This window comes from Echiichthys vipera (genome assembly GCF_963691815.1).
Source record: "Echiichthys vipera genome assembly, chromosome: 3".
NCBI classification, from domain to species: domain Eukaryota; kingdom Metazoa; phylum Chordata; class Actinopteri; order Perciformes; family Trachinidae; genus Echiichthys; species Echiichthys vipera.
Genome location: NC_139828.1, coordinates 3,901,533 through 3,928,729, shown reverse-complemented (window position 1 = coordinate 3,928,729; position 27,197 = coordinate 3,901,533). Strand labels below are relative to the sequence as shown.

General features: G+C 45.4%; 2 protein-coding genes across 4 annotated transcripts in view; both read left to right on the top strand.

The window, feature by feature from the left end:
• dspb (desmoplakin b) overlaps nucleotides 1-19,482 on the top strand; it is a 30,525-nt gene extending 11,043 nt beyond the window's left edge. For 2 of the 3 annotated variants that reach the window (XM_083911214.1, XM_083911213.1), the window contains exons 7-25: nucleotides 119-178; nucleotides 273-440; nucleotides 726-830; nucleotides 934-1,029; nucleotides 1,556-1,681; nucleotides 1,888-2,043; nucleotides 2,880-3,034; nucleotides 3,117-3,243; nucleotides 3,333-3,519; nucleotides 3,881-4,320; nucleotides 4,443-4,621; nucleotides 5,855-5,993; nucleotides 6,231-6,424; nucleotides 7,242-7,404; nucleotides 7,505-7,588; nucleotides 7,665-7,772; nucleotides 7,890-7,988; nucleotides 9,736-11,562; nucleotides 13,369-19,482. In XM_083911214.1, the coding sequence (XP_083767340.1) occupies nucleotides 119-178; nucleotides 273-440; nucleotides 726-830; nucleotides 934-1,029; nucleotides 1,556-1,681; nucleotides 1,888-2,043; nucleotides 2,880-3,034; nucleotides 3,117-3,243; nucleotides 3,333-3,519; nucleotides 3,881-4,320; nucleotides 4,443-4,621; nucleotides 5,855-5,993; nucleotides 6,231-6,424; nucleotides 7,242-7,404; nucleotides 7,505-7,588; nucleotides 7,665-7,772; nucleotides 7,890-7,988; nucleotides 9,736-11,562; nucleotides 13,369-18,894 (9,939 nt within the window). In that variant the 3' untranslated portion in view covers nucleotides 18,895-19,482. The remainder of the gene's footprint in view (nucleotides 1-118; nucleotides 179-272; nucleotides 441-725; nucleotides 831-933; nucleotides 1,030-1,555; nucleotides 1,682-1,887; nucleotides 2,044-2,879; nucleotides 3,035-3,116; nucleotides 3,244-3,332; nucleotides 3,520-3,880; nucleotides 4,321-4,442; nucleotides 4,622-5,854; nucleotides 5,994-6,230; nucleotides 6,425-7,241; nucleotides 7,405-7,504; nucleotides 7,589-7,664; nucleotides 7,773-7,889; nucleotides 7,989-9,735; nucleotides 11,563-13,368) is intronic. The other variant, XM_083911215.1, reaches the window with a different exon arrangement.
• Nucleotides 19,483-21,626: 2,144 nt separating this feature from the next.
• On the top strand, nucleotides 21,627-27,106 carry tbc1d7 (TBC1 domain family, member 7). The gene is made up of 8 exons (XM_083911104.1): nucleotides 21,627-21,861; nucleotides 22,940-23,058; nucleotides 23,187-23,267; nucleotides 23,792-23,982; nucleotides 24,197-24,334; nucleotides 25,016-25,161; nucleotides 25,851-25,980; nucleotides 26,634-27,106. Exons 2-8 carry the CDS (start codon nucleotides 22,947-22,949, stop codon nucleotides 26,718-26,720), a joined length of 885 nt encoding a protein of 294 aa, XP_083767230.1. The 5' UTR covers nucleotides 21,627-21,861; nucleotides 22,940-22,946; the 3' UTR covers nucleotides 26,721-27,106.
• Nucleotides 27,107-27,197: the final 91 nt, after the last annotated feature.

Sequence of the window (27,197 nt, the reverse complement as noted above, 5' to 3'; positions counted from 1 at the left end):
TATGAATTGTTGCACATGTGATTGTCTTGGTGTTGTAAAGTCGCTGTTGAACCCCTGCAGAAGTGAAGAGCATCATCAGGAGTCTCTCTCTCTGACTGAGGTTGATCTCTTCCCACAGACAAAGAAAGGAGACAAGGGCAACACTCACGCTCTGGATCAGGAATGGGAAAGTCTGCAGGTGAGAGAAGAAGAAGAAGGATTACTGTTGCGTTGCGTTTATGTGCATTTCCAGGTAACATGGCTGTATCTAAACACGCTCTCTCCCTCGCTAGCAAATGTCGATCGGTCGCACGGAGCAGCTGCAGGAGCTCCGGCGGATCATTCAGGAGATCTCCAAAGAGATCATGTGGGTGAACGAGAGGGAGGAGGAGGAGCTGGTGTTCGACTGGGGAGACAAGAACGTCGACCAGTACATCCCGCAGAAGCAGGAGAGCTACTCGGTGAGTACAGCCATTAAAAGATCAAATGACCATCGAGAACAAGGAGAGCGTTTACTTTGATGCCTCGACTCAAAACCCATGTTTCATTTCGAACTTCTTCCTAGTCGATTAACACGCTTGGCAACCCTGAGAGTCTAAATCACACAAATGAAGTTAATCTGCATCTCAAAAGGGAGCAATCGGCTGTGATGCATTAGATCTTTGGCAGCTGCAGTCAGTCACCCACTTAGGTCCTCCGGCTGCATCCTGATGTTCCCTGTCCCCCTTTGATTGCTTATGTGACAGAAACTGATGAGTGCTCTGGAGGACAAAGAGAAGGACCTGAACAAACTGAAAGCCAAAGTGGACGCCCTCCTGAAGAACAACCACCCGGCTTCAGACAAGATCGAGGTGCGCACGAGCCCCCTACACCAACATACACTGGTTACATGCATTCATACAGTACGTACACGGTATACTGTATGTAAACATATTTACATAACATGTTTTTCAGGCTTACAAGGACACTCTGCAGACGCAGTGGAGTTGGCTCCTTCAGATCACCAAGTGCATCGACGTTCATCTGAAGGAGAATGCAGCTTACAACCAGGTAACGTGATAAAGCTTCAAAGTTGTCTGTGAGGAATTGAGATACTTTGTTTCTAGCGCCCTCCCTGGTGGTGGGATGTAGTTGGAGGCGAGTCTCTGGGACTTCATCTCCCAGAGTTCCTTTGGAAACCGAACAGTGCCGACTGTATGAAGTCAATAGATCGGCAGCTCCCACCTGTCCATGCACATGCTCCACATTGATAGGAGGTCCAAAGAGTGAAAGGGACCCACGTAGAAAGTGCCACTAACTGTGGAGCGCGTGGGAAAGTCTCTCGGCTTTCATTAGTGGGTCATATGATCGATCACCATTGTTTTAACTCACTCTTTGATAGATAGGAACTTAAACAGACGATTAACTAGATGAGAATCTTACGGACTACAACTTTAATGCCTCCGGTCGGTGAATATCGTTTTATCATCTCTTTCTGATGTTAACAGACTGATGTGAAGTGAAGTGGGCCGCTTCCACTAAATAACCCTGCGGGGAAACCCCTGATCTATTCCTAATGATCTATTCTGTGTGTCAGTTTTTCAAAGAGGCCAATGAGACGTACGCCGTCCTGCAGAAGCAACACGAGTCGGTCCGTAAGAAGTTCACCTGTGACAAGAACACGACACTGGAGGACCTGCTGGAGCTCCTCAGGGGTCTGGAGGTACAGCAGCGTCTTGTTTTTATATTTCTTTTATAATAGCCGTACGCTGCTCTGTCCTGTTATTACGTCTACCTTCTATTTTATTCTTCTTATTTCCACATTCATAATCACCTTCTTCTGCTTTAATGAGCTACAGGACAGCTGCAGCTTGTAGTTAATATTGATCCGCAGCATTGTTGTTATTGACTTTGTCTGATCCTCTCCAGCGGGAGAAGGAGAAGATTATGGAAAACAAGAGGCAGGTTCATCATCTGGTCAACAAGTCCAAGAGCATCGTGAGGCTGAAACCCAGAAACCCTGAGGAGAAGAGCAGCAGCAGCCCGATCATCGTCAAAGCCCTGTGTGACTTCAAACAAGACCAGGTCAGTTCACTGAGGATCACGTCACATATCTGCACCGTGGGTAATACTCCCACTGTGCCTCCGTCCCGTGCCCCGTGCTTTAGGGTCCTTGTCCCCCCCTCCAGGCCCGTTTGTACTCGCACTACCTGGGCCTCGCGTAAATGCTTCTTGCTGCCTATACGTCATCACGCCGTAACACGCCACACGCATTGATGACGTCATGGCGATGCGTGGCTTTGTTTCCAGATCTTTCCGTAGACCTCGGAGTTTTTGTGCGTCTTGTCGACTGTTTTTGAATCTTTTCATCGACCAAATCTGCAGTAAACACTCCACCTCCGCATCACACCAACGTGAACCTTTCGCCGCCATTGTTTTAAATGTCCGCGCATGGTCCCTCCTTCTTTTTTCTATGTCCCAACAGGCGCACAGGAAATGACCTCAGAGTCGCCGTAGGCCTCGTGCTCGTACACGTGCGCACGCTCGTGCTCGTACATGTGCAAACGTTCTTTGCAAAAGCCCACCTCTCCCAAACGGTCGGCAAGTGTGCCGCTCCTAGGTGCAGTACGGTTGCACTCACACTGGTCAAACTAACTAGACTTTAACCGTAAAACCTGTTTGGGGACGGGACAGATGTGAGTGCGCTAGCTAGTTTCTTAGCTAGATTCAGATAGTTTCTTATTCGTTATAAAACTATTGTTTAACATTATGTTCTCAAAACTAAGCCTTTAAAATGAAAGCCTGATCAGTGTTGATGGTAAATGTAGTCAACTGAACCAATCGGTTCTGTCCTGTGGATTTGATTCTGTTTGTTTGTTTGTTCATTTATTGATAAAATGTATTTTTATTGGACTCCACAGAAGCAAATCTGTAAGGGAAATGAGGCGATCCTGAAGGACAACAGTCAACGCAGTAAGTGGGACGTGACGGGCCCGGGGGGACTGGACATGTTGGTGCCCTCTGTGTGCCTCATCGTACCACCTCCCAACCCACTCGGCATCAGTCTGGCCAACAAGTAAGACGCAAAAACAACAAGATACAAGAAACCAGGTTGTTGCGATGGTGAGGTTTACGTTCTGTCTCTGTGTTATCCGAAGGAACGAGCAGTACTACGAGGCCATCCTGTCCATCTGGAGCCAGCTGTTCATCAACGTCAAGAGCCTCATCGCCTGGCAGTACTGCCTCCTAGATATCAAGACAATCAAAACCCTCACCCTCTCCATGGTGAGTGACGAACCAGGCGTTCTAAATGGGTTTTAAATGAAGTGCATTTACCTGCCGTTTGGTTTCATAACGTCTGTGTGTACGTTCAGCTGTCCCGCATGCGTCCTGAGGAATACCGCAAACTGATGAGGAGCCTGGAGACTCACTACGAGGAGTTCAGACTCAACAGCCACGGCTCCCAGATGTTCACCGACGATGACAGGAGGAACATCGAGAACCAGTTCACCGGAGCCCAGAGCCACTATGGGCAGATGGTGTCGCAGCTGAGCACTTACGGTCAGTGTTACAGGGAATATGCACCTCACACCCACGAGTTTGTAATCTCATTGTCATGATAAAAAGATGAACTGTTGAACATCGGTTAAAGCTGTGGCAGCCACCATAATCCGGGGATGTTCTCCCTTCTGCACGCTCTTCCTAGGTGCCACAACTTGCCTAAATAGTATGTATGTAGTATGCATTGTGCTTTATGTGTGTAAAGAGAAACTCTCTACTGCACTGTCACTATCGTCGTTCGCGAAGACCAAATGACTGATCTATTCTGTAGCGTATATACAAACAGTCTGTCTGACTAGAGAATCATGTTTTCCTCCACTTATTCTGAGAAAAACAAAACATATTTTGTGTCTTTTTACAGTTGCACAGGACGAAATAGATGCGCAAAAGGCTGCGGCCGAAGAGGAGGCGAGGAGGCGCGAAGAGGAGGCGAGGAGGCGCGAAGAAGAGGCCAGGAGGCGCGAAGAGGAGGCTAGGATGTTCGAAGAGGAGGCGAGGAGACGCGAAGAGGCCCTGAGGCTTGAAGAAGAAGCCAGGAGGCACGAAGAAGAAAGACGACGAGCGGAGCTGAAAAAAAAGAAAGCCGAAGGGATTAAAAAGGAAGTGGCAAAAGGGACCAAGGCGAGCGGGGGGAAGAAGGTCACGGGGTCCTCGTCCTCGTCCTCCCGCAGCTTATCTGAGCTGTATGCGCTCAGGCTCCGGTTGGAGGGCGCTGAGGGCATGATGAGTCAGCACAACGTTCACATCTGCATCGGAGACGACGGGATGCACGACTGTGGCCTCAAGATCTCTCAGTTGGAGGTAGATGCAAAAAAAAAACCTCATACATACAAGAGAAGCAGACAGGCATGCTGCATTAAAAAGTCTTATTCCAACCTTTGCAATGACTGTGTGTGTGTGTGTGTGTGTGTGTTTCCCCGCAGATGGCGCGGCGTGACGTCGACTCGATCCGTGAGGAGTACTTGCGTCTGAAGGAGAGTATCTTGAGGGATCTGGAGGGCATGGAGGACGCAGATAAAGCCCAGTTCCTCCGCACTGAGATTGAAGTCATCGACCAAAGGCTGGGCAGTCTGGAGAGCAGCTCAGCGGCGTACCTGCAGCGGTAACTGTTGCTTCTAAGCTTCGATTGTTCAGGAAGTTACTGGATCTTTATCTTTATTCTTGACCGTTCAGACGTCAAAATGTTCAGCTCTTTAATTACATTCATGCTACGACTTTGCTCTCATACAGCATTTATACTTTCTGCTACTGCTACTAAAACCTCCTTGCTACTTTTTACCACTGTCCTCTTTTTGAATCTCTCTCCGTCCACCTTTATGCGACTGGTGATCGGAGGTTCAAATCCGATCCGATGCGTCCGTCAAAAACTAAGAATGTCTAGAATTTTGTCGATTTGACTCACATACAGTGTTTACATGTGAAAAACGTTTCAGCATTTACGGCATTTCAGTTTAGCCCCAGTTTTCAGCATTCACATGCATTTTCTGCAGGAAATGAGATCAAGAATTTATGAGCAAAAAAGCTCACAAAATAACAACTAAGGGCGCACTCACACTGTCCATCGTTACCGTGCCCAAGCACGTTTCACGGCTAAAGTCTAGTTCGTTTCACCAGTGTGAGTGCAACCGTACCGCGCCTAGGCCCGTTTGGGAGAGGTGGGCTTTTGTAAAGCACGTTTGCACATGTACGAGCACGAGCGTGCGCACGTGTACGAGCATGAGGCCTACGGCGGTTCTGAGGTCATTTCCTGTGCGCCTGTTGGGACGTAGAAAAAAGAAGGAGGGACCATGCGCGGACATTTCAAACAATGGCGGTGAAAGGTTCACGTTGGTGTGATGCGGAGGTGGAGTGTTTACTGCAGATTTGGTCGATGAAAAGATTCAAAAACAGTCGACAAGACGCACAAAAACTCCGAGGTCTACGGAAAGATCTGGAAACAAAGCCACGCATCGCCATGACGTCATCAATGCGTGTGACGTGTTACGGCGTGATGACGTATAGGCAGCAAGAAGCATTCTCCGAGGCCCAGGTAGTGTGAGTACAAACGGGCCTGGAGGGGGGGACAAGGACCCTAAAGCACGGGGCACCGGACGGACGCACAGTGTGAGTGCGCCCTAAGGTGATAACGGATCAAACCTGCTTTTCCCAGCCGATGTTTCCAAGTTACAGATAAAAGATCCCTCTTCTACTTTCACACATTACTAAACCTACACATGGAAAGGAAGCTACGCTAACACTGATCTCACCCTTCGTCAACAACATACATTAATTCTATCGCATTTTTGTGGAATGACTTCTTTCTAAACCTTCCCTGTAATTTCTCCGTCTCTATCAGGCTGCAGGCTCTAAGGGACATGCTGGAGAGCATGGACCAAGTGGAAGATATCGTCAAAGTTCACGAGGCGAGACTGACAGAGAAAGAGACAACCTCCCTCTCGCCCAGTGAAGTGGAGGATTACCTGTTGACCCTGAAGGTATTTTTTATAAAATATGTTTACAGCATTTCTCGCAACAATTGCAAGACAAGTGTGGGGGGGGGGGTTGGAGCCGATCCCAGCTGACATCGGGCGTGAGGCGGGGTCCACCCTGGACAGGACGCCAGTCTATCACAGGACACATAGAGACGAACAGAGACAGACAACCATTCACACCTACGGGTGATTTAAGAGTCATCAATTGTTGTTGTTGTTGTTGTTGTTGTTGTTGTGTAGAATACTAAAGCAGAGCTGGATCAGAAGAAAGATGTTCTGGCCTCCATGGAGACGCAGTTAGCCAATGCCAGCCACTGGAACAGCCAGGTGGGAGGGCCCTTCCACCAGTGTGACATGATGCTGTCCAAATACACGGAGCAGGTGAACCTGCTGTCAGACCGCTGGAAACGACTCCTCGGGCAGATCGACACCAGGTATGCTCCCCCCCTCCCCCCCCCCCCCCTCTCTCTCTCTCTCGTATTTGCTTTATAGCAAGGTCCCATGTTAAACCTGTGTTCTCGACAAAAGCCCCAGATCGGAGGCAAGTCAGGGTTCAGCACCCACCAGATAGCACACCGGTTTACTTTACGTTACTGTGTGTGCAGCATTTAACCCTGTGAACGTCTTGTAGTAGGAACTTGGCATTAGCAGTGTGTCGCTTCAGTGTCTACTCCGTATTCAGCCAGTTCAGTTAATCACTCGTCCCACGTCGAACCTCTTTACCGTCAGACTCTTGGCTCTGGAGTCCCTTTCACAAAGGTGATTTGCACCGTTAACACTTCACAAATGATTTTTGCGCGCTTATTTAGGACGGATTTGTGAATCGTACTCTCGCTTTCTCATGTGCGCGTGGATTGAATGCCGTTTGTTTTGATTAGTGAAACGTGCCCAAATGAATGTGAGAGGAAAGATCTCATGTTGCACTTTTCTGTCACTGAAACTATTAATCTATTTGACAGTTTATCAAGCAAAAGAGTTGCTTTTATTCTATTAATTGTAAAATTTTCAGATTTTGGATTAAAAGTCAAGTTAAACTCTTTTGAGGTGGTGCCTTGGGAACCTGTGACAGGGTTTTTCATGATCTCTTGACAGTGTACAAACAATTAATTGAATAAAATGGAAGTTTAATGTATAATCTATAATGCAAATAAACATTTATTACAGCCCTGACGACTCTTCCACACAAGCCTGCGTCGGGGTGTTTCTTTGTATAGTTTATCTACTGAAAAACATGATGATTTACGTTCTCAGAGTCCAGGATTTGCAGTCGTATCAGCCTCAGTTGCAGCACTACACGCAAACCAGCACTTCCCTTACCGACTGGATTGATGCCACGCGGAAAAAACAAGACGCCCTGCAGGCCATCAAACCAGAGACCATCCCGGCACTGACAGAACACATTAACAACCAGAAGGTCCAAGTGCTATTGATTAACTCACTGCATTGAGGGTCTGTGTCCGTCCATCCGTGTGTTTAACGTCGTCTGACATCTTTGTATCGATGTCGCTCTCCAGGCCCTGAACGCAGAAATCAAATCCAGGAGGGAGACGGTAGAAAGTGTGGTGAAGGACAATGTGACCTGTGTGAATGCTATCAAGGTAAGGACGCCTGCGTGCACTACAGACTTCAAACTCTTCAAAACTAAATCATTTCACGACTCTGTTTGTTTCACAGGACTACGAAACAGACCTGGCCGCTTACACGTCTGGGTTAGAGACTTTGCTGAACATCCCCATCAAAAGGACCATGCTGAGGTCGCCGTCGATGGATCTGAACGTGGAAGTAATAAAACCAATGTATTCTCGTGTAGAGGAGGGGATTAACGACGACATTTCTATGGATCAGTGAAGTGACATTACATCTAAATGAATCCTTGAGTTTGCCTTCTCTCTGTCTCAGGCCACGCAGCTGCAAACCCGTTACATGGAGCTGCTCACCAACTCCGGTGACTACTACAAATTCCTGGGAGAGCTGCTCAAAAACATGGAGGAGCTTAAGGTACTGTCGTAGTTCTTTAAATATATTCATTCATCTTCAACTGCTTGTCCATGTCGGGGTCGCGGGGGGCTGGAGCCGATCCCAGCTGACATCGGGCGTATGGCGGGGTCCACCCTGGACAGGACGCCAGTCTATCACAGGACACATAGAGACGAACAGAGACAGACAACCATTCACACCTACGGGTGATTTAGAGTCATCAATGAACCCAACACCTGCACGTCTTTGGACTGTGGGAGGAAACCGGAGAACCCGGAGAAAACCCACCCAGACACGGGGACAACATGCACACTCTCACTGTGAGGCGACAGTGCTAACCACTACACCACCTTTGTTAGTGTTTAGTTTTATTCATCATCACTCTACCCATTAGCTAACACTTTGGCTAAATTTGTTACATTTACATGATAGTGATGTCAGTTTATCTTCTTTGTCCCGGATGTTAAAGTAAAATTCACCTAAATTATATTAAGGCTTTCAGGTTGAGTTAAAATGGACGTAGCGTCTCCGTTGAGGTCCGTTCTCTCAACTTGATCCAATCGTCCTCGCCTACGGGAGTCGCTATCTTGTCAGACTTTGACTCCACCTCATTTCCTCTGACCAAAAAAGGGCATGTATGTGACGCTGGGGGGAGGGAGAGACGTCCATCTGGCTGACGTTTACCTCCGAGGAGAAGTGAGGGCCAGATGCTAGCTGTCACTAACGAGGCCACGCCCCTAATTATTCATAAACTTTAACCTCCAATAAAATAAAAACTAGCCTGGTACAAAATCATTCACCCCCCTCAGTGTTGCCATGGAGATATGACCTAAACACACAGACTAGAATGTTCTTTTGTCCTTAAACAGGTTTAATGATGCTGTGTAAACGGCCTGTTTAACATGGGGCTCAATGAGAAACTGCTCTGTTATGAAACCTGCCCCTAGTGGACACTCAGAGAACTGCAGTTTTTGGCACTTCCTGATTGGATCAACCAGGAAGTCGCTGTGGTGGGGTAGTGGGCTTGTGTGTATTGAGTGAAACTCAGTTGCGTTTAAGTACCACCTTTTAGTGTTGGAAATTCAACCTTTAATTCAAAATGTATTATTAATAAAGCTGCAATAATGAATGTTTTTATTTTTCCAGAAGAAAATTGAGAAAATACAGAGATTTTTTGCCTGATTCCAATATTATTATTATTATTTTGCATTTATTTGGATTTACAACACAGAACTTAACTGTTTTGGTTTATTGTCACCACTCAAATCATCCACATTTTGGCAACAAAAGGCTCAGAAAAACCTATTGTCTACATTACATTACATGCCCAGCACCAAGTGGAAGACAAAGTTACAGACAGCTGGGGAAGAAAGTGGAGCGTTTAGAAGGGACAGATATTTTTCCTCAGAAGTTGGTGCGGACCAAAACTGAGCTAAATGGAGCCTGAATATCGGACTGAATGTAACGTCGCTCCATGACTGGTCAATGTGTAAAAAAGGAAATGTTTTGGAGCACCATATAAGCCCTTGGGATGATAGTGCAGCCTGTTGCGCTGCCCCCAAGTGGCTGAAAAATCAATAATGCAGATTTAATGAAGCTATGGATATTCATTGGATGTTAAGTGAATCCATGAATCGGTTAAACCCATTGGAAGCAGTCATCAACGTTTACTGTGGTGAAATGTTTTTATTACGAGGGCATTGAATTTTACTTGATCGAAGCTCTTAAAAGTACCTCTGCATTCATCTGCGCTCTCTCTCGCTTTCAGATTCGTAACACCAGGATTGACCTGTTAGAAGAAGAACTTCGCTTGCTGAGGGACGACCTGCAAGAGAGCCTCGCCAAGAACAAATCTCTGGAAGGATCCATTTCCCGTTACGAGCTGGACTTATCCAACGCTCAGAACAGGCTGCTCTCCATGGAGGAGGTGAAGCAAAGCACCGCGCTGCAAGTCAACGCCACCAAGGACAGCCTCGACAGCTTTCAGAGCCAGCTGGCAGATCTCAACGCTGAGGTGGAAAAGCTCAAGTACTTGCTTGAGGAAGAAAAGAGGAAGAAGAGGCTGGCAGAGGACCGCTACAATTCGCAGCAGGAGGAGTACGAGTTGGTGCTGAGTAAGAGGCAGAAGGAGCTGGAGACGGTCAGCTGGTCCAAGGTGGAGTTGGAGAAGAGTGGGGCAATTAAGGACCAAGAGATTGAGCAGCTGCGGCGACAGCTGGCTGAGGAGGCAGCAAGGATTAAGGAGCTACAGAAAGAGATGTCAAAGGTAAGGAGCCAATGCAGTACGGAGATATCTAACTTAAAGCTCAGCTACGAATCCCAGATCAGCGTCAGCCGCACAGACATCCAGAGGCTGGCGGCCCAGAGGAACGAGGATACCGCTGATCTCCAGCTGCAGTATGACAGGATGGAGGCAGAGAGGATTAATCTGGAGGAGGAGCTCAGGAGGCTTAGGTTGTCTATGAGCCAGGCTGAGGAGCAAAGGAAGAGGGCAGAAGAAGAAGCTCATAGTCAGCGTGCTGTCATCGCAGAGGAGGGGCGTAGGAGGAGAGAACTGGAAAGTGAGGTGGAGGTGCTGATGAGGCAGAGAGAGGCGGAGAGCCGCCAGTATGCAGAGGAGCTGGCTGGAGTCATGAAGAGTCTGCAGGAGAAGACTGAGGAGCTGGCCTACATTACTCACAGTCTGGAGGAGGAGACCCGCAGGAGGAAGATTTTAGAGGAAGGGCAGGGTGTGCTCGAACAGAGTTTGGCCCAGCTGCAGGTGAAGCTAAGCAGTTCGTCGATGACTTCGACCCAGCTGGGGGAGTGCAAGGGCGAGCTTCAGAAGTTGCGTTCGGAGCTGGAGAGCGAGCGCAGGGATCGCAGCAGGGTAGAACAGAACATGAGCCGGTTACAGGAACGCATGAAAGACCTCCAGGAGGTGAGAGACGGGCTGGAGAGCCAAGTGGCGAATCTAAGGAAGGCTAACCAAGAGGAAATGTCCAGAAGAAGGCAGGTAGAAACACAGCTGGAAAGCAGCACCATGACCATGGAAGAGTACATGAGTATCATTACCACTCTACGCCACAGCCAAGATCAGGCCAGCACGTCCGAAAAGAGAGGTGAAGAAGAGCGTCTTAGGTTGCAGGAGGAGCTGGAGAGAAGCTTGAGACAAAGCAAGACCTCTGCAGAGAGCACGTCCAAGCTGAGCGCCGAGCTGAAGGCCCTGCAGCAACAACTCCTCCAGGAGCAGGCCAGAGTGAAAGAGGCAAACCTCAGGAATGAAAGCCTTTATAAAACTATAGAGGAGAAGAGTAAGGCGCTGAATGAGAACTCCGTTGAGCTTCAGAGGCTGAAGACGATGACAGAAACCCAGACCAAAGAGAGGCTGAGGCTGGAGGAGGAACTCAGGGCGACACGACACGACAAAGAGGAACTTGTGAGATCCAATCAGGGAAGCAACGATGAGCTCTCCTCCCAGATTACTGCCCTGGAGCTGCAGCTGAAGGCCAGCGAGCGCAGCAATGTAGATTACCGCAACCTGGTCTCAGAGATCACCTCGGAGAGGGACAAACTCAAGCTGGAGATTCAGAAAAAACAAAAGCTGGCCACCGAGGTACATGGAAGTTTGGCACTTAGTCCTGGACTGCTCTCATCTTTCCAAATCAGAGTCCTAACCTGGATCAATCAAATAGCTGTCTGTAGTTCTGCTTGCATGCCGCAACACCCTTAGATCCCCTGTAGATGTCTCCCACTTGGTAGCTCTGATTTGAACACATACGTCAGTATGTGTTTGAATAAGCTTGCATGTCTGTCACTTGCATGCAATCCTACCCGACCCACTGTGCAAAGATGTGCTGGCTGCATGCTTTTATTTTTCTTTCTTTTGCCCGGAGTGATCCCACCCACCGTCAGTGACATCAGTAGAGCTGGTCCTCTGGTCTTACATAGTGTGATTGTTGTTTTATCGTATTATAGTACATTGATGCTCTTGAAGACACATTTTGCAAACTTGTTCAAACAGCACTGGTATATATGCAAAATATCCAATTGTCTGCAGTATTTGTGGTACCTCTTCTTGCAATTTTACACCAATGAATCATGATTGGCACTCTTCTATTGGCATTATGTATTTGTGCTGTTTTGCAAATTTCCAGAATGTAGACAGCGACTTTAACAGTCTGTACAAAGTTATAGTCAAAAAGTGGGTCTGCTTGTTTTGTGGTTGTAATGCTTACAGTATGGTTTGTCTTCAGGATTGGGAAGGTTCAAAATGAAAATCAAATTTCAAAATGAAAATCAAATTACTTTTTGAAATTTTTAGCAGTGTTTTATAAACTGGGTAATTTTCTTTTACCGTTTTTTTCGGATTAAAAGTCTCAGCGGACGAAAATGCAGAATAAAGAAGGAAACAAACATATATAAGTCGCACTAGAGTATAAGTCGCACTTTTTGGGAAATTAATTTGATAAAATCCAACAGCAAGAAACGACATTTCATCTTGAAGGCAATTTAAACTAAAACTAGAACAGAGAACAACAGGCTGAATAAGTGTTTACGTTATATGACGCATGAACAACGAACTGAGAACGTGCCTCGTATGTTAACGTGACATATTACGGTAAGAGTCATTCACAGAACTATCGTGACTGAGATATTTTACGGTAATGTTTTAATAATTTCACACGTAAGTCTCTCCAGAGTATAAGTCGCACCCCCGACCAAACTATGAACAAAACTGCGACTTATAATCCGAAAAATACGGTATTAATAATAATTCTGTTCATTACCTTTATCATTTTACTTCCCAGTCGTGTAAGACATCGTGTTGTTTTCATGTTTTTTATGAAAGGACTTAGTTTGCATAATATATAATAATATATTGGTAACTTTAAAAAGCAAATGATATTTTGGCAGAACGCACACAGACTTGCTAGTTATGTCTTTTGATTATTTTTCTATAATCAATACCAGATTTTTCTATATTAAATGGTTGTACATTTAACACTGCACCATTTCTTGGTTTTGTCTGTTTTGTCACATTTTAAATTAATACAAAAAAGACAAAAAGACAGGAAGAGCAGAAGTGTTCACTTCTGTTGCTCTTAATTAAACTGAGGCAAAATGCTCGACTCCTTCATGCTTCAGTGTTCTGCTGCTTAAAAGAAATTAACATAGCAATGTGTGCTGTCCTCCTTGATATCATTAAGCCGCCCATTATTTTAATAGTAGATTGATCATTTCTGATTCAGACTTATTTAGTTCCAAACCTTTCCTGTCTCAGTGTTATTGATTGTACGATGGTACACCGTGATGTAAAATGCAGAAAATGTTTGGTTCTTGATATACAGTAAATTTATCAATGTATTTCTGAGATGACTAATCTTTTGTCTCTCTGCTCTTCCCCTCTCTCTTTCTGCAGATGCAATCCATTCAGTCCCAGTACAGTGAAATTGTAAGTGAGAGAGATGCTCTTTTGCTGAAACTGCAGTTGTCAGAGAAGGACAAAGATCGCTTGCAAAGGCTAGAGGAGGAACTGAGTCGCACTAAATCGTCCCAAGACTCTGACCTTCGCAATAAGCAACGTCTGCAAGAGGAGATCGACAGATTGAAGAAGGATATGGCTCAATGGAAAGAGAAGTATGAAAGTAAGCAGGCCCTGATCAAACAATATGACACGGACAAGGATCGTAGGGAGAGTGAGAAGAAGTCGTTGAATAGTGAGATAGAGAGGCTGATGAGGGAACTCAGGGAGCTGGATGAGTCGTATAAAAGTAGGCTGTCAGCCATGCAAAAGGAACTGCAAGAGGGCGCCACTGTCAGAAAAACCATGGAATCTGAGCTGAAGGCCGCTAAAGAGCCCCCGGCTCCGGATGCCTCTACTTTTGTGTTTGATGGAGTCCGTAAGCCAGTCACAGCCAACCAGTTACTGGACTGTGGTGTTTTGGACAAACCCACATTTAACCAGCTTGCAAAAGGGCATAAGACTGTCCCTGGTCTGTCTACTGACAAAAAAGTCAGTCTCAAAGGGACAGGCCCAATAGCTGGGGTGGTAATTGAAGGCCCAAAGGGTGCAGAGTCCGCTTCTGGGCTCCTATACAAAATGACTTTCACCGAAGCCAAGAAAGAGAATCTGCTGCCACCAGAAAGTGCTGATCTGCTGCTGGATGCTCAGGCTGCCACAGGCCACATAATTGACCCCAAAACTAATCAGAAGATGACAGTTAAAGAAGCATGTGATAAAGGTGTGGTTGATCAAGAGGACAGAGAGAGGCTGCTGGCAGCAGAAGCTGCAGCTGTGGGATATCGTGGTCCTGGTACAAGCAAACCCCTTTCAGTATTCCAGGCCATGGAGAAAGGACTGATTGACAAGGACTCAACACTACGTCTGCTCCAAGCCCAGGAGTCTGTGGGTGGCATCCTAGACCCTGAACTCAGTGTGTTCCTTCCCAAAGACAAAGCCATTGAGCGTAAACTAATTAATAAGGACATTAATCATGCTCTGAGTCAGATGCCTGAGCTCTACCTGGACCCAGAAAGTGAGGATGGTGTAACATATATGTCACTGCAGAAGAAATGTAAGGTAGAACTACACACAGGCCTTCTGTTGCTCCCAGTCTCCGAGAAGGTAGACGCCTCCAAACTTATCTTTGATGGTGTTCGTAAGCCAGTGACAGCACAGCAGTTGCTTGATTGCGAGGTCCTGGACAAACAGACATTGAACCAATTAATGAAGGGAGAGAAAACTGTCCCAGAGGTGTCTTTGGATAAGAAGGTGTTCCTAAAGGGGACAGGATCAATTGCTGGAGTGGCAGCTGGACCATCAGGAAAAATGTCTTTCTCAGAAGCCAAGAAACAGATGCTCCTGCCCTCGGATAGTGCAGATTTACTACTGGATGCCCAGGCTGCCACAGGACACATCATTGACCCTACAACCAATCAAAAGCTGACAGTAGAGGAAGCATGTGCCAGAGGGGTGGTGGACAATAGGGATCGAGATAGACTGTTGGCAGCAGAAGCTGCTGCTATGGGCTACCGGGATCCAAGGACAGCTGAACCTCTTTCAGTGTTTGAAGCAATGAATAAAGGATTAATTGACAGGAAGACTGCACTACGTCTGCTACAGGCCCAGGAGTCTGCTGGAGGGATTCTAGATCCCAAACTCAGTGTGTTCCTCCCCAGAGACACGGCTATAAAGCGCAACCTTTTGGATGAGGACCTCTCTCGTGCTCTAAACCAGAGTCCTGAGTGTTACATTGACCCAGACACTGAGCACGATGTCAGCTATGGGGCGTTAAAGAAGAGAAGCAAAACAGAGTCTCACACAGGCCTGATACTCCTGCCAATCACAGAGGGGAAAGACCCGTCCAAACTGATGTTTAACGGAATCCGCAAGCAGGTCTCAGCACTGCAGTTGTTTGAATGTGGAGTCCTTGATAAGCCAACCTTCAACCAACTGGTGAGAGGGGAGAAAACGGTCTCAGAAGTGTCTGTGGAAAAGACAGTCTTTCTAAAGGGGACTGGACCCATTGCTGGAGTAGTAGCTGGACGTGAAGGAAAATTGTCATTCTCAGAAGCCAAGAAACAGATGCTCCTGCCCTCAGATAGTGCGTATTATCTACTCGAAGCCCAGGCTGCCACAGGCCACATCATTGACCCTAAAACTAATCAGAAGCTGACAGTAGAGGAGGCGTGTGCCAGAGGAGTGGTGGACATTAAGGATAGAGACAGATTATTTGCAGCCGAGGCTGCTGCTGTGGGCTTCAAGCATTCTAGCTCAGCCAAGCCTCTCTCAGTGTTTCAGGCCATGAAGAAGGGACTGATTGACAAGAAGACTGGGCTACGCCTGCTTCAGGCCCAGGAATCTATGGGGGGTATTATAGATCCCAATCTCAGCATATTCCTTCCCAAAGACATAGCTATCAAGCGGAATCTTTTGGATGAAAACCTCCGTCAAGCTCTAAATGAAAGCCCTGCTTGTTACCTTGACCCAGAAACTGAAGGTGACGCTAGCTATGGGGCTCTGAAAGAAAAATGTGAGATAGAGCCTCAAGAAAGTCTACAACTTTTGCCAATCCCTGAGAGGTTTGACCCCTCCAAACTATGCTTTGATGGTGTTCGTAAGTCCGTCACAGCACAACAGTTGCTTGATTGTGGAGTCCTGGACAAATTAACCTTTAATCAACTAATAAAGGGGGAGAAAACTATCCAAGAGGTGTCTGTGGATAAGAAGGTCTATTTGAAGGGAACAGGGGCAATCGCTGGTGTTGCAGCTGGACCTTCAAAGAAAATGTCTTTTACAGAAGCCAAGAATCAAAGAATTATGTCCCCTGAGAGTGCTGACATGCTACTGTATGCTCAAGCAGCTACAGGGAAAATCATTGACCCCAGAACTAATGAGAAGCTGACTGTTAAAGAAGCATGTGCCAGAGGAGTCGTGGATAAGGAGGATGGATCAAAGTTGTATGCAGCTGAAGCTGCTGCAATAGGTTACAGAGACCCAAATACTGGCAAGCTCCTGTCCACAGGTCAGGCCATGAAGAAGGGATTAATTGACAAGGATACAGCTCTATGTATACTTCAAGCTCAAGTGTCTGTAGGGGGTATTTTGGACCCTGCCCTCAGTGTATTCCTACCAAAAGACATTGCCATGGATAGGGACCTCATAGATGAAGATCTATACCAAGCCCTGAACCAGTGTCCTAAGTGTTATCTGGACCCAGACACCCAACAATCAACTGACTATGTATCTTTGAAGAAAAGGTGCAAAGCAGATCCAAGTACAGGTCTTTTGCTTCTTCCTGAACCTAAAAAGCCAATTACCTTCCAGGGGCTCAGGGGCCAGGTGTCTGTCCTAGATCTAGTAGATGCAAACCTATTGGACCGGTCAGATATGGACAAACTGAGGGATGGCAGACTGACAAGCCAGGACATTGAAATCCGTCTGCGCCCCTACCTGAGCGGTTCCACCTGCATAGCGGGAGTTCATGATGAGGCCAGTGATACGGTGAAGTCCATCTACCAGGCCATGAAAGATGGACTGTTGCAACCCGAGAAAGCTCTGGAACTGCTTGAGGCCCAGGCTGCATCAGGTTTTATAGTTGATCCTGTCAACAACCGTTACCTGACTGTTAGTGATGCCTACAAGAATAAACTGTTTGGGCCAGAGTTTAAGGAGAAACTGCTATCAGCAGAGATGGCTGTGACTGGTTACAAACAGCCTGGTACAGACAAGGTTATTTCCCTCTTTCAGGCCATAGAGGGAGGTCTAGTGGTGAAAGGTCATGGCACCCGCCTACTTGAGGCCCAGTTGTGTGGTGGAGGTATCATTGATCCTGAACACGGCCATCGTGTTGATGTCAACGTAGCCTACAAGAGAGGTTACGTTGATAAGGAAACGAACAAAATCTTGACTGATGAGAATGCTAAAACTAAGAATTTCTTTGACCCCAACACAGAGGAAAACCTGACATATCTGGGGCTTAAGAAACTCTGCATCACAGATAAGAAGACTGGCCTCCTCCTTTTGCCTATCATGGAAGAGGAAAAGCGAGAGGCGACTCGGAAGAACACCCTGAGAAAAAGGAGGGTGATTATCGTGGACCCAGAGACTAATAAAGAGATGACAGTACGTGAAGCATATGACAAAGGGTACATTGATTTTGACACCTTCCAGGAGTTGTCTGAGCAGGAGTGCGAGTGGGAAGAGATAACTATCACTGAACCAGATGGTTCTACACGGTTTCAAATCATTGACAGGAAGACTGGAAGACAGTATGACATTACTGAGCTGCTTGAAACGCGAGTAATTAGTCAGTCAGATCTGGATAAATACAGAGCGCGTACCATCACCCTTACTGAGTTTGCAGATATCATCAGCCACAAGACCAAATCTGGAACCCGATCATCATCATCAACTTCAAGATCATCAGGAGCGACAGGTACATCTTCAGTGAAATCATCATCATCATCAACTCTAAGAACATCAGTAGGCTCAGTTCAATCGTCAGTCCCAAGACCCGTATCACCGACTTTTGCCAAGACGACCACAACAAGAACTACCACTGTCACAGAGCGAAGCTCCTCATTCAGCACTGTAGCTGAAGAAACATCTGACTCCCTTAGGGGTATATCCAGTGTGTCTATCACCCTGGCTAATCCTGTTGAAGCTGTGGGTGAACAGGAACCCGTGGGTGCCATCTTTGACTCAGACACTGTGGAGAAGATATCCATCACAGAGGCTTTAAATCGTGATCTGGTGGATGCCATCACTGCCCAGAGACTTCTCGAGGCTCAGGCCTGCACTGGAGGAATCATCAATCCTGCAAATGGCCATAGGCTCAGCATCCAAGAGGCCTCCCGCCTGGGCATAATAGATGACGACATGGCCTCTAAGCTCAAGCCAGCACAGAAAGCCTTCTTTGGCTATGAAGATGTAAAAACCAAGAAGAAGATGTCTGCCGCTCTGGCCATGAAGGAGAGGTGGCTGCCATATGAGGCGGGGCACAGGTTCCTGGAGTATCAGTTTGTAACAGGGGGGCTCTATGACCCAGAAACAGGTACCAGAAGGACCATCGAGGATGCATTGAAAATGGGCTGGCTGGATGGGAGAGCAGCTCAGAAGCTCCAAGACATCAGACACCACACAAAAAACCTGACCTGCCCGAAGAGCAAACTCAGAATCTCTTACAAGGAGGCCCTGGATAATTGTCTGGTGGAGGAAACTGGTGGGATCAAAATGCTCCAGGCATCGTCCATGTCCTCCAGAGGGATCAGCAGTCCTTACAATTCCTCCTCTGCCCCGGGATCCAGGACTGGCTCCAGGAGCAGCTCACGACAAGGCTCCCGCAGGAGCAGTATAGACTTAGGCTCCCCCATCTCCCCATCAACTCATCACCACAGTCGCAATAGCTTAACCACCTTCTCCTCCCACACGTTCTCCAGATAAAGGAATGCACGTTCACGCTCTCGAATGAATCAGAGTTTTAAAAGCAAACCGATCGTTCAGAAAGGAGCTTATGTGTGTTTTTATACGATGAGAACAATCTAAAGATAATGTTCTTGAACTTTTTGCATACTTAAAGATTTTAGCTTTGGTTTTTGACGTGCTTTTGAAATGAGGTAGTTCAGATTATCATAAAAATGGAAATGGACTAAGTATTAATTGCCGCCATCTTCAGGTATTCGGATTGAAAACAAAATGGATGCTAATGTAATTGTCGGTGCCCCAAAAATAGGCTTAGCAATGATTGCCATGTTCTTGCATACCTGTATTACAAATATATTTTTCAAACTCTTAATGAATGTAACTTGTTTTTAAGCTTTGCATTGGTAGCATCATGGTGTTATGTTTACATTTGTTGGTCATCTAAAAGACCTGAGGGATAAAAGGTTTGGTTACATATATTGGATTTACTTCTATTCTTTTTTACTGATTCAGTTGTTAACCAAAGTTTCGTTTTGCTCTTTAGTGCTTCTGGTTTTGTAACAGTTTTCTCTCAGTTTCTCAAAATAAAAATAACATTTTAATCTTTTATTTGGATTCATGACTGCACTTCTTCATGCAACACTTGATACATCAGATTTAGAATCATTCATTCATCTTCAACCGCTTGTCCCTGTCGGTGTCGCGGGGGGCTAGAGCCGATCCCAGCTGACATCGGGCGTGAGGCGGGGTCCACCCTGGACAGGACGCCAGTCTATCACAGGACACATAGAGACGAACAGAGACAGACAACCATTCACACCTACGGGTGATTTAGAGTCATCAATGAACCGAACACCTGCACGTCTTTGGACTGTGGGAGGAATCAGATTTAGTAATTTGCCTTAAATAAAGAATAAAATCAAGTAATGCAAAGTTAAGAAACATATAGAATATTAAACCTCACAAAATATCCTGTGAAAAATGTATGATTTATCCTTTAACATCAAAGAGATTAACAGTTTTGCGCAGGAATGTGCAAAAAGTTCACAGTATCAAGTTTAACCTGCTCAGTTTGTAGATGGTTGAAAAAGCCCGTGATCATACAAAAGCAAATGTTTCTCCAGGTAATTAAGTTAAAAATGTTTTGTTTTATTATTATTTATTTACCTTTATGTTAAATTCTACTACATGTTGAACACTGGCATGTGCGTTTTGGATATTTGCAGGTTTTTCCCAGTGAACAAGACTTATTTGAGGGCAGATAACCGAGAAGAACCTAAATAAAGAATGCGTATTTATTAAAAAGCACTTGTTTCCCCAGAATGAAGAGACTTTCAAGCTTGTGTGCAAAAGTTATAAGGTTTAGTGTTTATGTGTCTTTATTACAGCAGAAGTCATTGAGTTAAATGGGTCGTTCGAGAAGTGGAGGGCAATTAAAACATCCATAATGGTGAAAAATTAACTCTTTATTTCATGATTTTCTATTATATATCTAAGAATAACAGGTGATATACCATTACATCATTTGATTCGTCCTGCTCAGGAATCAAGGGCACACTTTTTATGAAACATTTTATTTGATGTCTTGCTATAAATGGTATATGGTAAATGGACTTGGACTTATAAAGCGCCTTTCTAGTCTTCTGACTACTGAAGGCGCTTTCACAGTGTTTGTCACATTCACCGTTCACACAGACATTCACACTGATGGCAGTGGACATCTACAGACCATCTAATCTAACCATTCACACCACATTCACACACCCATGCACAGCACGGGGAGCAAATCGGGGTTCAGTGTTGTAGGTGCAACCGGCACCTCAAAGATGATTGTTCATTTCTGGATTTCATTTCGCCCCAACTGGCCCCGTTTACAATTCAGGGAATCTCAATTCTGGACGGAAAATGCAAGAATAATTTAATAAGAAACAGCTTCAGTGATAAATTTTTCCCTGGGAGACAAAAACAACATCTTACGCAGATTTGATAAAAACTCAATAAATAAACTGAGAACTATGTACATAACATTCCCTATACCACCCAAGGTGAAAGCAATACACTTCAAGATTGTGAACGACATTTATCCTTCCAAGGAATTACTGATGCTACGCTTTAATATTAATGATAACATGTGCTCACTGTGAAAGTGATAGGCCATAGATTTTTCTCATGCAGGCTAATACAGACATTTTGGCTCGACATCCACATCTGGATCAAAATAAATATCTCTTCTTTTCAAGCTTCTATCTCCAGAGACAATATCACATTTGGTTTGATTCTGCAAAACAAAAACCATGAACTCCATTGTAATTTAATCTTATTCTACAAAATAGAGCCCTGAAATCATCCCCCAATTTAATTTTTTTCCTGAATGATTTTAAAATGTGTTAAATTTTTAAAATTGATGAATGGAACTAAAGCACAGAAATTAGTGTTAAAATTAGAGTTAAAAATAGTATCTTTAAACACTTTCCCGCTGTGTTCGCTCACTAATTTAACTGTTTTCCCCCCTTATTTAAAAATATAAAAATATATTATTATAATTAATAAATATTAAATATTTTTACTTTATTAAACATATACTGCGTACTTTATTTTATTTATATTTTCTTTTTAGTTTTGTCTTTATTTTTTTGTATGTACTTTATTGTTTTGTGAAATGTTGTGAATAAAGTTTTCGAAAAAAAATATTTTGACAGCGCGACCCGGAAGTGACCGGAAGTGCGTCATTAGCATGAAGCTAACGGACCAAGCAGTAAATAAATGTTTGTCCTCGGAGCTGCGACCGCGTCCGCCTCACTGACAGTTTACTGAGTGTTGTTTTAAAATTATATTATATTAAATATATTATTATATTTAATGTTCCGGTCACAAACGCTTCCTAACGTAACACGTCGGGTTCTGTAGTTTACGTTACATTATGTTATGAAGTTCGTTAGCTAGCTAGCTTAAAGCTACAGAGGCTGCCTGAAAACACACCTGTTAAAGGTAGGAGCTCATTTAATTTAACTAACACTAATTTAATTTAATTTAACTACTATTTATCTCCCCGTTGTGCTAACCCACACATGTTGTTTATGAACTTAAATGAAAGATAACAGTCACACATTGATGCTAACACCTTTTTTTATCACACCATTTGCTTTAAAGAGAACAAATCCCTTTATTATTGCCACAAATGGTACATTTCCTTATTAAAGCAGCAAAGTGGAAAGCAAACATAGAAGAAGCACCAATAAGAAGCAATACATTGTAGAAAATGTGAACAATATAAACCCAGGGAAATGTAAAATATAGGAATAATAGCAACAGTATATACAACATGTTCAAAGTATTTGTCATTGATGGACTTTATATTTCTCTTTCTAAATTAACATTTTGTAGGTGGACACAAAACATAAACAGTGTTAAACCTGCTGCTAAACAACAACACACACTGACTGCCCCTCATTGTGAAATAACATTTATCAGTAAGAATTTGTCATCTCATATTTGTATGTGCCATGCCGTTATTTGTTTTAATATATTTATTCATACATTCATCCGTGTTTTAACAGAGACATGCACATTTCTGTGTTTCGCTGAAAGACTATAGGTAAAGAGATTTTGGATCTTAATAAAATCCACTAAAATGATGCCAACTGTCATTTATTAACATAAATTTATATTCAACATTCATCATCTGCTCACCTATGGACTGAGCTACTGCCGCCCCCATAGTATAAAGTATGTGTATAAGAGTATAGAGTATAAAGTCAAGTAAAGTGCATTTGTGCTTTAGTGCAGTATTTTAGTTCCTGCACTCACTTACATGTCATGCATCTCTAAATGTTGTGCCCTTTAGGTAATTGTTAGCCTGCGTGTGCCACAGCTAATGTCATGTGAAGCTGCACACTAAAGCTATAAACGTAAACGTGTGTGTGTGTGTGTGTGTGTGTGTGTGTGTGTGTGTGTGTGTGTGTGTGTGTGTGTGTGTGTGTGTGTGTGTGTGTGTGTGTGTGTGTGTGTGTGTGTGTGTGTGTGTGTGTGTGTGTGTGTGTGTGTGTGTGTGTGTGTCACTGACCAGGTCGAGTATGGCCGATGACCCCCAGAGAAACTTCCGCTCGGCGTATTATGAAAAAGTGGGCTTCAGAGGAGTGGAGGAGAAGAAGTCTCTGGAAATACTGCTCAAGGACAATCCTCTGGGTAGGTAACAGGTTGATATTTCCACACCTTCCTGTCTAAACGTGGCTCACACGACTGGTTCGGAGTCAGTTTGGTGTTTATTTCATGCTTCGACGTGATTGTTTCCAATGTTTTCACTTTTCCAACAGATCTAGAAAAGCTGAGCACCTTCAGTCAGAGGTTCCCCCTCCCCTCCATGTACAGGATCCATGTGTGGAAGGTATTGTTGGGTAAGACGCACACAGACACACACACACACACACACACACACACACACACACACACACACACACACACACACACACACACACGCACACAGGCATGATAACACAGCCAAGGGCGGAGGGTACATGTTTCTCAATAACACGATTGCACAGCTGCGGTGAGCTCCATCTCATCTATGAGCGACATTTTTGTTGTTTGTGTTTGCTAATTTATTGTTGCTACATAGCTAGCTAGCTGGAAAGATGACGCCTGCGTTCTTAAAGCTCTGATTGGTTGATGGTTTCTCCAACAACACACACACACACACACACACACTCTCCCAGGTGGGCACAAAAGTGTGTCCGGGAGCCCAGCTGGAGCTTCGGACCTTTTTTTTGAAGCGATTCTGTCAGAAAGATGGATTTTGCCAGACTGTTTGTGTAAACACCTCTGAGCTCAGAGATTCGTTTGGTTGGACATGACTTAGCTGGACAGTCATAGCTTGCATTTCCAAACTTGCATGTAAACAAACTCACGTGTGTGTCTGCAGGGATCCTTCCTCCCCACAGTGACTCTCACGCTCTGGTGGGGGGCTACAGGAAAGAGCAGTACCAGGACATCCTGGAGGCTCTGGAGGTGATGAGATACATCAACTCCTCCACACCCTCCACCCACGTCTACCTGCGCATGTTCCAGCTGGAGAACCAGGTGCTCCCTCGCTGCTCCGAGACCTCCGCCCCGGTAAGAAGCAGCACACACACCAGATTTGACACCAGATGATGAATGGTGACAAAGTCGGACTGATGCAATCCCAAAATGGCAGGTTTTAGGATGAGCTTTTCTAACTCCCTACAGCTTTTACAGAGCGATTTCTGTGTCAGGTGTGTTGTGTGAATGTCAGATCCTCAGACGTTCCCTTCGGTGCTGTGATTTACGACGCTGCTCGTTCTTTCAGGATGAAGAGAACGAGGACTTCCTGTCCGTCAGTCGAGCCATGGAGGAGATCGTAGATGATCCCATGGACTGCTATTGGCTGATCAAGTGCTTCGTTAATCAGTTCCACACAAAGTTTGGAGACTCGGTCCCCCACCTCGTAAGTATCATTTATAAAACTGTTGTTTCAAAGCAAAGTGTACGTTTTTATTATGAAGCTTAAAAGCTGTAGTTTCATTCAAAAAGCTGCATTTCATGGCTTTCATCAGTGGCTGGAATCCAAACAAGCAAAGCTCTCAAAAAGTTAAATAACAACAAAATAATCTGATTTTTTTCATCAAACTCAAGAAAAAAAAATTCTGATTGGATTAAAAATGTACTCATACTTTCGAAGTACGGTCCTAATGTGGTTTTGAACATGCATCATGTTACAAGCCATGTGAGGTGTACATTTAGTTTACCCAACACACGCACACACACCCACACCCACACCCACACACACACCCACACCCACCCACACCCACACACCCACACCCACACCCACACACCCACACCCACACCCACACCCACACACCCACACACCCACACACCCACACCCACACACACTCACTCACTCACTCACTCACTCTCACACTCTCTCACTCACTCACTCACTCACTCACTCACACACACACTCACACAGTTTTGTAGACTGGCAGAATAGATGTGACAAATATCTCATGCCCTCAGAAGTTTGGATCACATTTTCTTTTTTAGATGTGCGTCACTGTGATTTAAGACTTTGTTTGTCTCCTCCTCATCCTGTTGTCGTCGTTGTTGTTGTCGTCATGCCCCGGTGCAGCCAAAGAGCCTGGAGCATTATCTGAGCCAGGAGGAGCCTCGGCTGCTGAACCACCTGAAGAGCACCGGAGCTCTGGCCCAGCTGCCCTACGGCCTCTGGTTCAGACGCTGCTTCGCTGGCTGCCTGCCCGAGTCCAGCCTGCAGAGGTCGCTTTACTGTTCCCACTCACAGTACCAACACTACAGTGTTACACATGTTCACCACGCACAATGAGCTGTATTAAATATATTCAAAATAGAATATATAGACATATTAATAAGACAAAAGATTAGTTGATTTTGTGTTAATGATCTGCAAAGTCAGTAAAGATTAAAAGCAAAACATGTAATGGACTAAAAGTGGAATTACTCAGGTACAAGGACCTCAAATCGTGTTCGTTTTTAAAGTACTTCAGTCAAGCTTGTCCTCTATTATGAGCTGCATGAGTGGACCTCTTTCTCTTCATCACGTTGACAGGTTGTGTTTTCATAGGTTAGTTTAAAATGAGCGGTCGTCTGGACTCTCCACGTGTGTCGGGCTGATATCGTGTAGTCTGACCCTGCTGTGCATCCAGACACGCCGCTACAGAGAGATAAGAAGGAGCAGGATGTCGGTTATTTCAGTGGAAACTTGCCACATAAGAGGGGATTACCAGAGTAAAGGAAGATTTAACTTTATGCAATGCATTATGGGACACCAGAGTAAGAAGAGCTTTTGTTTTCATACGTCTGAATGTTACATGGGTACGTTTCGCTTTGATCCCTCTTAAGCCTTTTGGTTCCAGACGAATCACTGCCGTTACACCGTGACCTTAACTGTGACCTACATTCTTCATGCTGGTCGTTATTATTTCCAGGGTGTGGGACAAGGTGATCAGTGGCTCCTGTAAGATCCTGGTGTTCGTGGCCCTGGAGATTCTGCTCAGCTACAAGATCATGTTGATGGGAATCAGCCGGCCTGAAGGAGTCTTCAAGTTCCTGTGCAACGTGAGTTCACAACACTGCTACGCTTTGAGCTGTGAGGGCGCACTCCCACTGTGCGTCCGTCCTGTGCCCCGTGCATTAGGGTCCTTGTCCCCCCCTCCAGGCCCGTTTGTACTCACACTACCTGGGCCTCGGAGAATGCTTCTTGCTGCCTATACGTCATCACGCCGTAACACGTCACACGCATTGATGACGTCATGGCGATGCGTGGCTTTGTTTCCAGATCTTTCCGTAGACCTCGGAGTTTTTGTGCGTCTTGTCGACTGTTTTTGAATCTTTTCATCGACCAAATCTGCAGTAAACACTCCACCTCCGCATCACACCAACGTGAACCTTTCGCCGCCATTGTTTGAAATGTCCGCGCATGGTCCCTCCTTCTTTTTTCTACATCCCAACAGGCGCACAGGAAATGACGTCAGAACCGCCGTAGGCCTCTACTCGTACACGTGCGCACGCTCGTGCTCGTACACGTGCAAACGTGCTTTACTAAAGCCCACCTCTCCCAAACGGACTGTGGACGGCAACTGTACTGCGCCTAGGAGCGGTACGGCTGCACTCACACTGGTCAAACAAACTAGACTTTAGCCGTGAAGCGTCCTGGCGCACGGTACGGATGGACAGTGTGAGCGCGCCCTGAAATAACGTTTCTCTTCCAGATACCACAGGAAAACACAGACGCCATCGTAACTAAAGCCATCGACATGTGGCACAAATACTGCGGGACTCCGATGCACGCCGTATAGCCCCGCGGAGCTCCACACGCTGGGCCCAGAGGGGAGGTGCTTTCCCAGGATGCACCGGGACTTACTCTCAACTCCACCGAGAGACTAACAGACCGTGAGTGCGGCAGTTGTCTCTGCACGACTGAACTGAGAACTCATCGAGGGAAACCTTCGATAAACCCGAGGACTTCGGACACTTGTGCAGGAATATGATGAAGTGCGTGGAGAGGAACCTGCAGCAGCTGCTACACAGAGTGGACGCACGAGCTCCGTTTGGAAAAAGGCAAGGATGCATCAGCTTTTCTTTTTTTTTTAATAAGTTTCTCTCTTTAAGAAACTGCATACATCATCGAAGACTCACAATAAATTAATACCCACATGCAGTTTTTTCTGCTTTACAAAAGAAACATTTGAAAAGTCTCGCTTTCTTTCTTTGCTATGTACAAGTCGTATAATTCTGAGAACGTGTTTCTCTCAACATTATTAAACGTACAAGAG

Bases quoted from the DNA above. Each gene is read 5' to 3' on its own strand.
- tbc1d7 (XM_083911104.1), top strand. From the start codon at position 22,947: ATGGCCGATGACCCCCAGAGAAACTTCCGCTCGGCGTATTATGAAAAA. The intron at 23,059-23,186 runs GTAGGTAACAGG...CTTTTCCAACAG, and splicing joins GCTCAAGGACAATCCTCTGG to ATCTAGAAAAGCTGAGCACC. The intron at 23,983-24,196 runs GTAAGAAGCAGC...TCGTTCTTTCAG, and splicing joins GCTCCGAGACCTCCGCCCCG to GATGAAGAGAACGAGGACTT.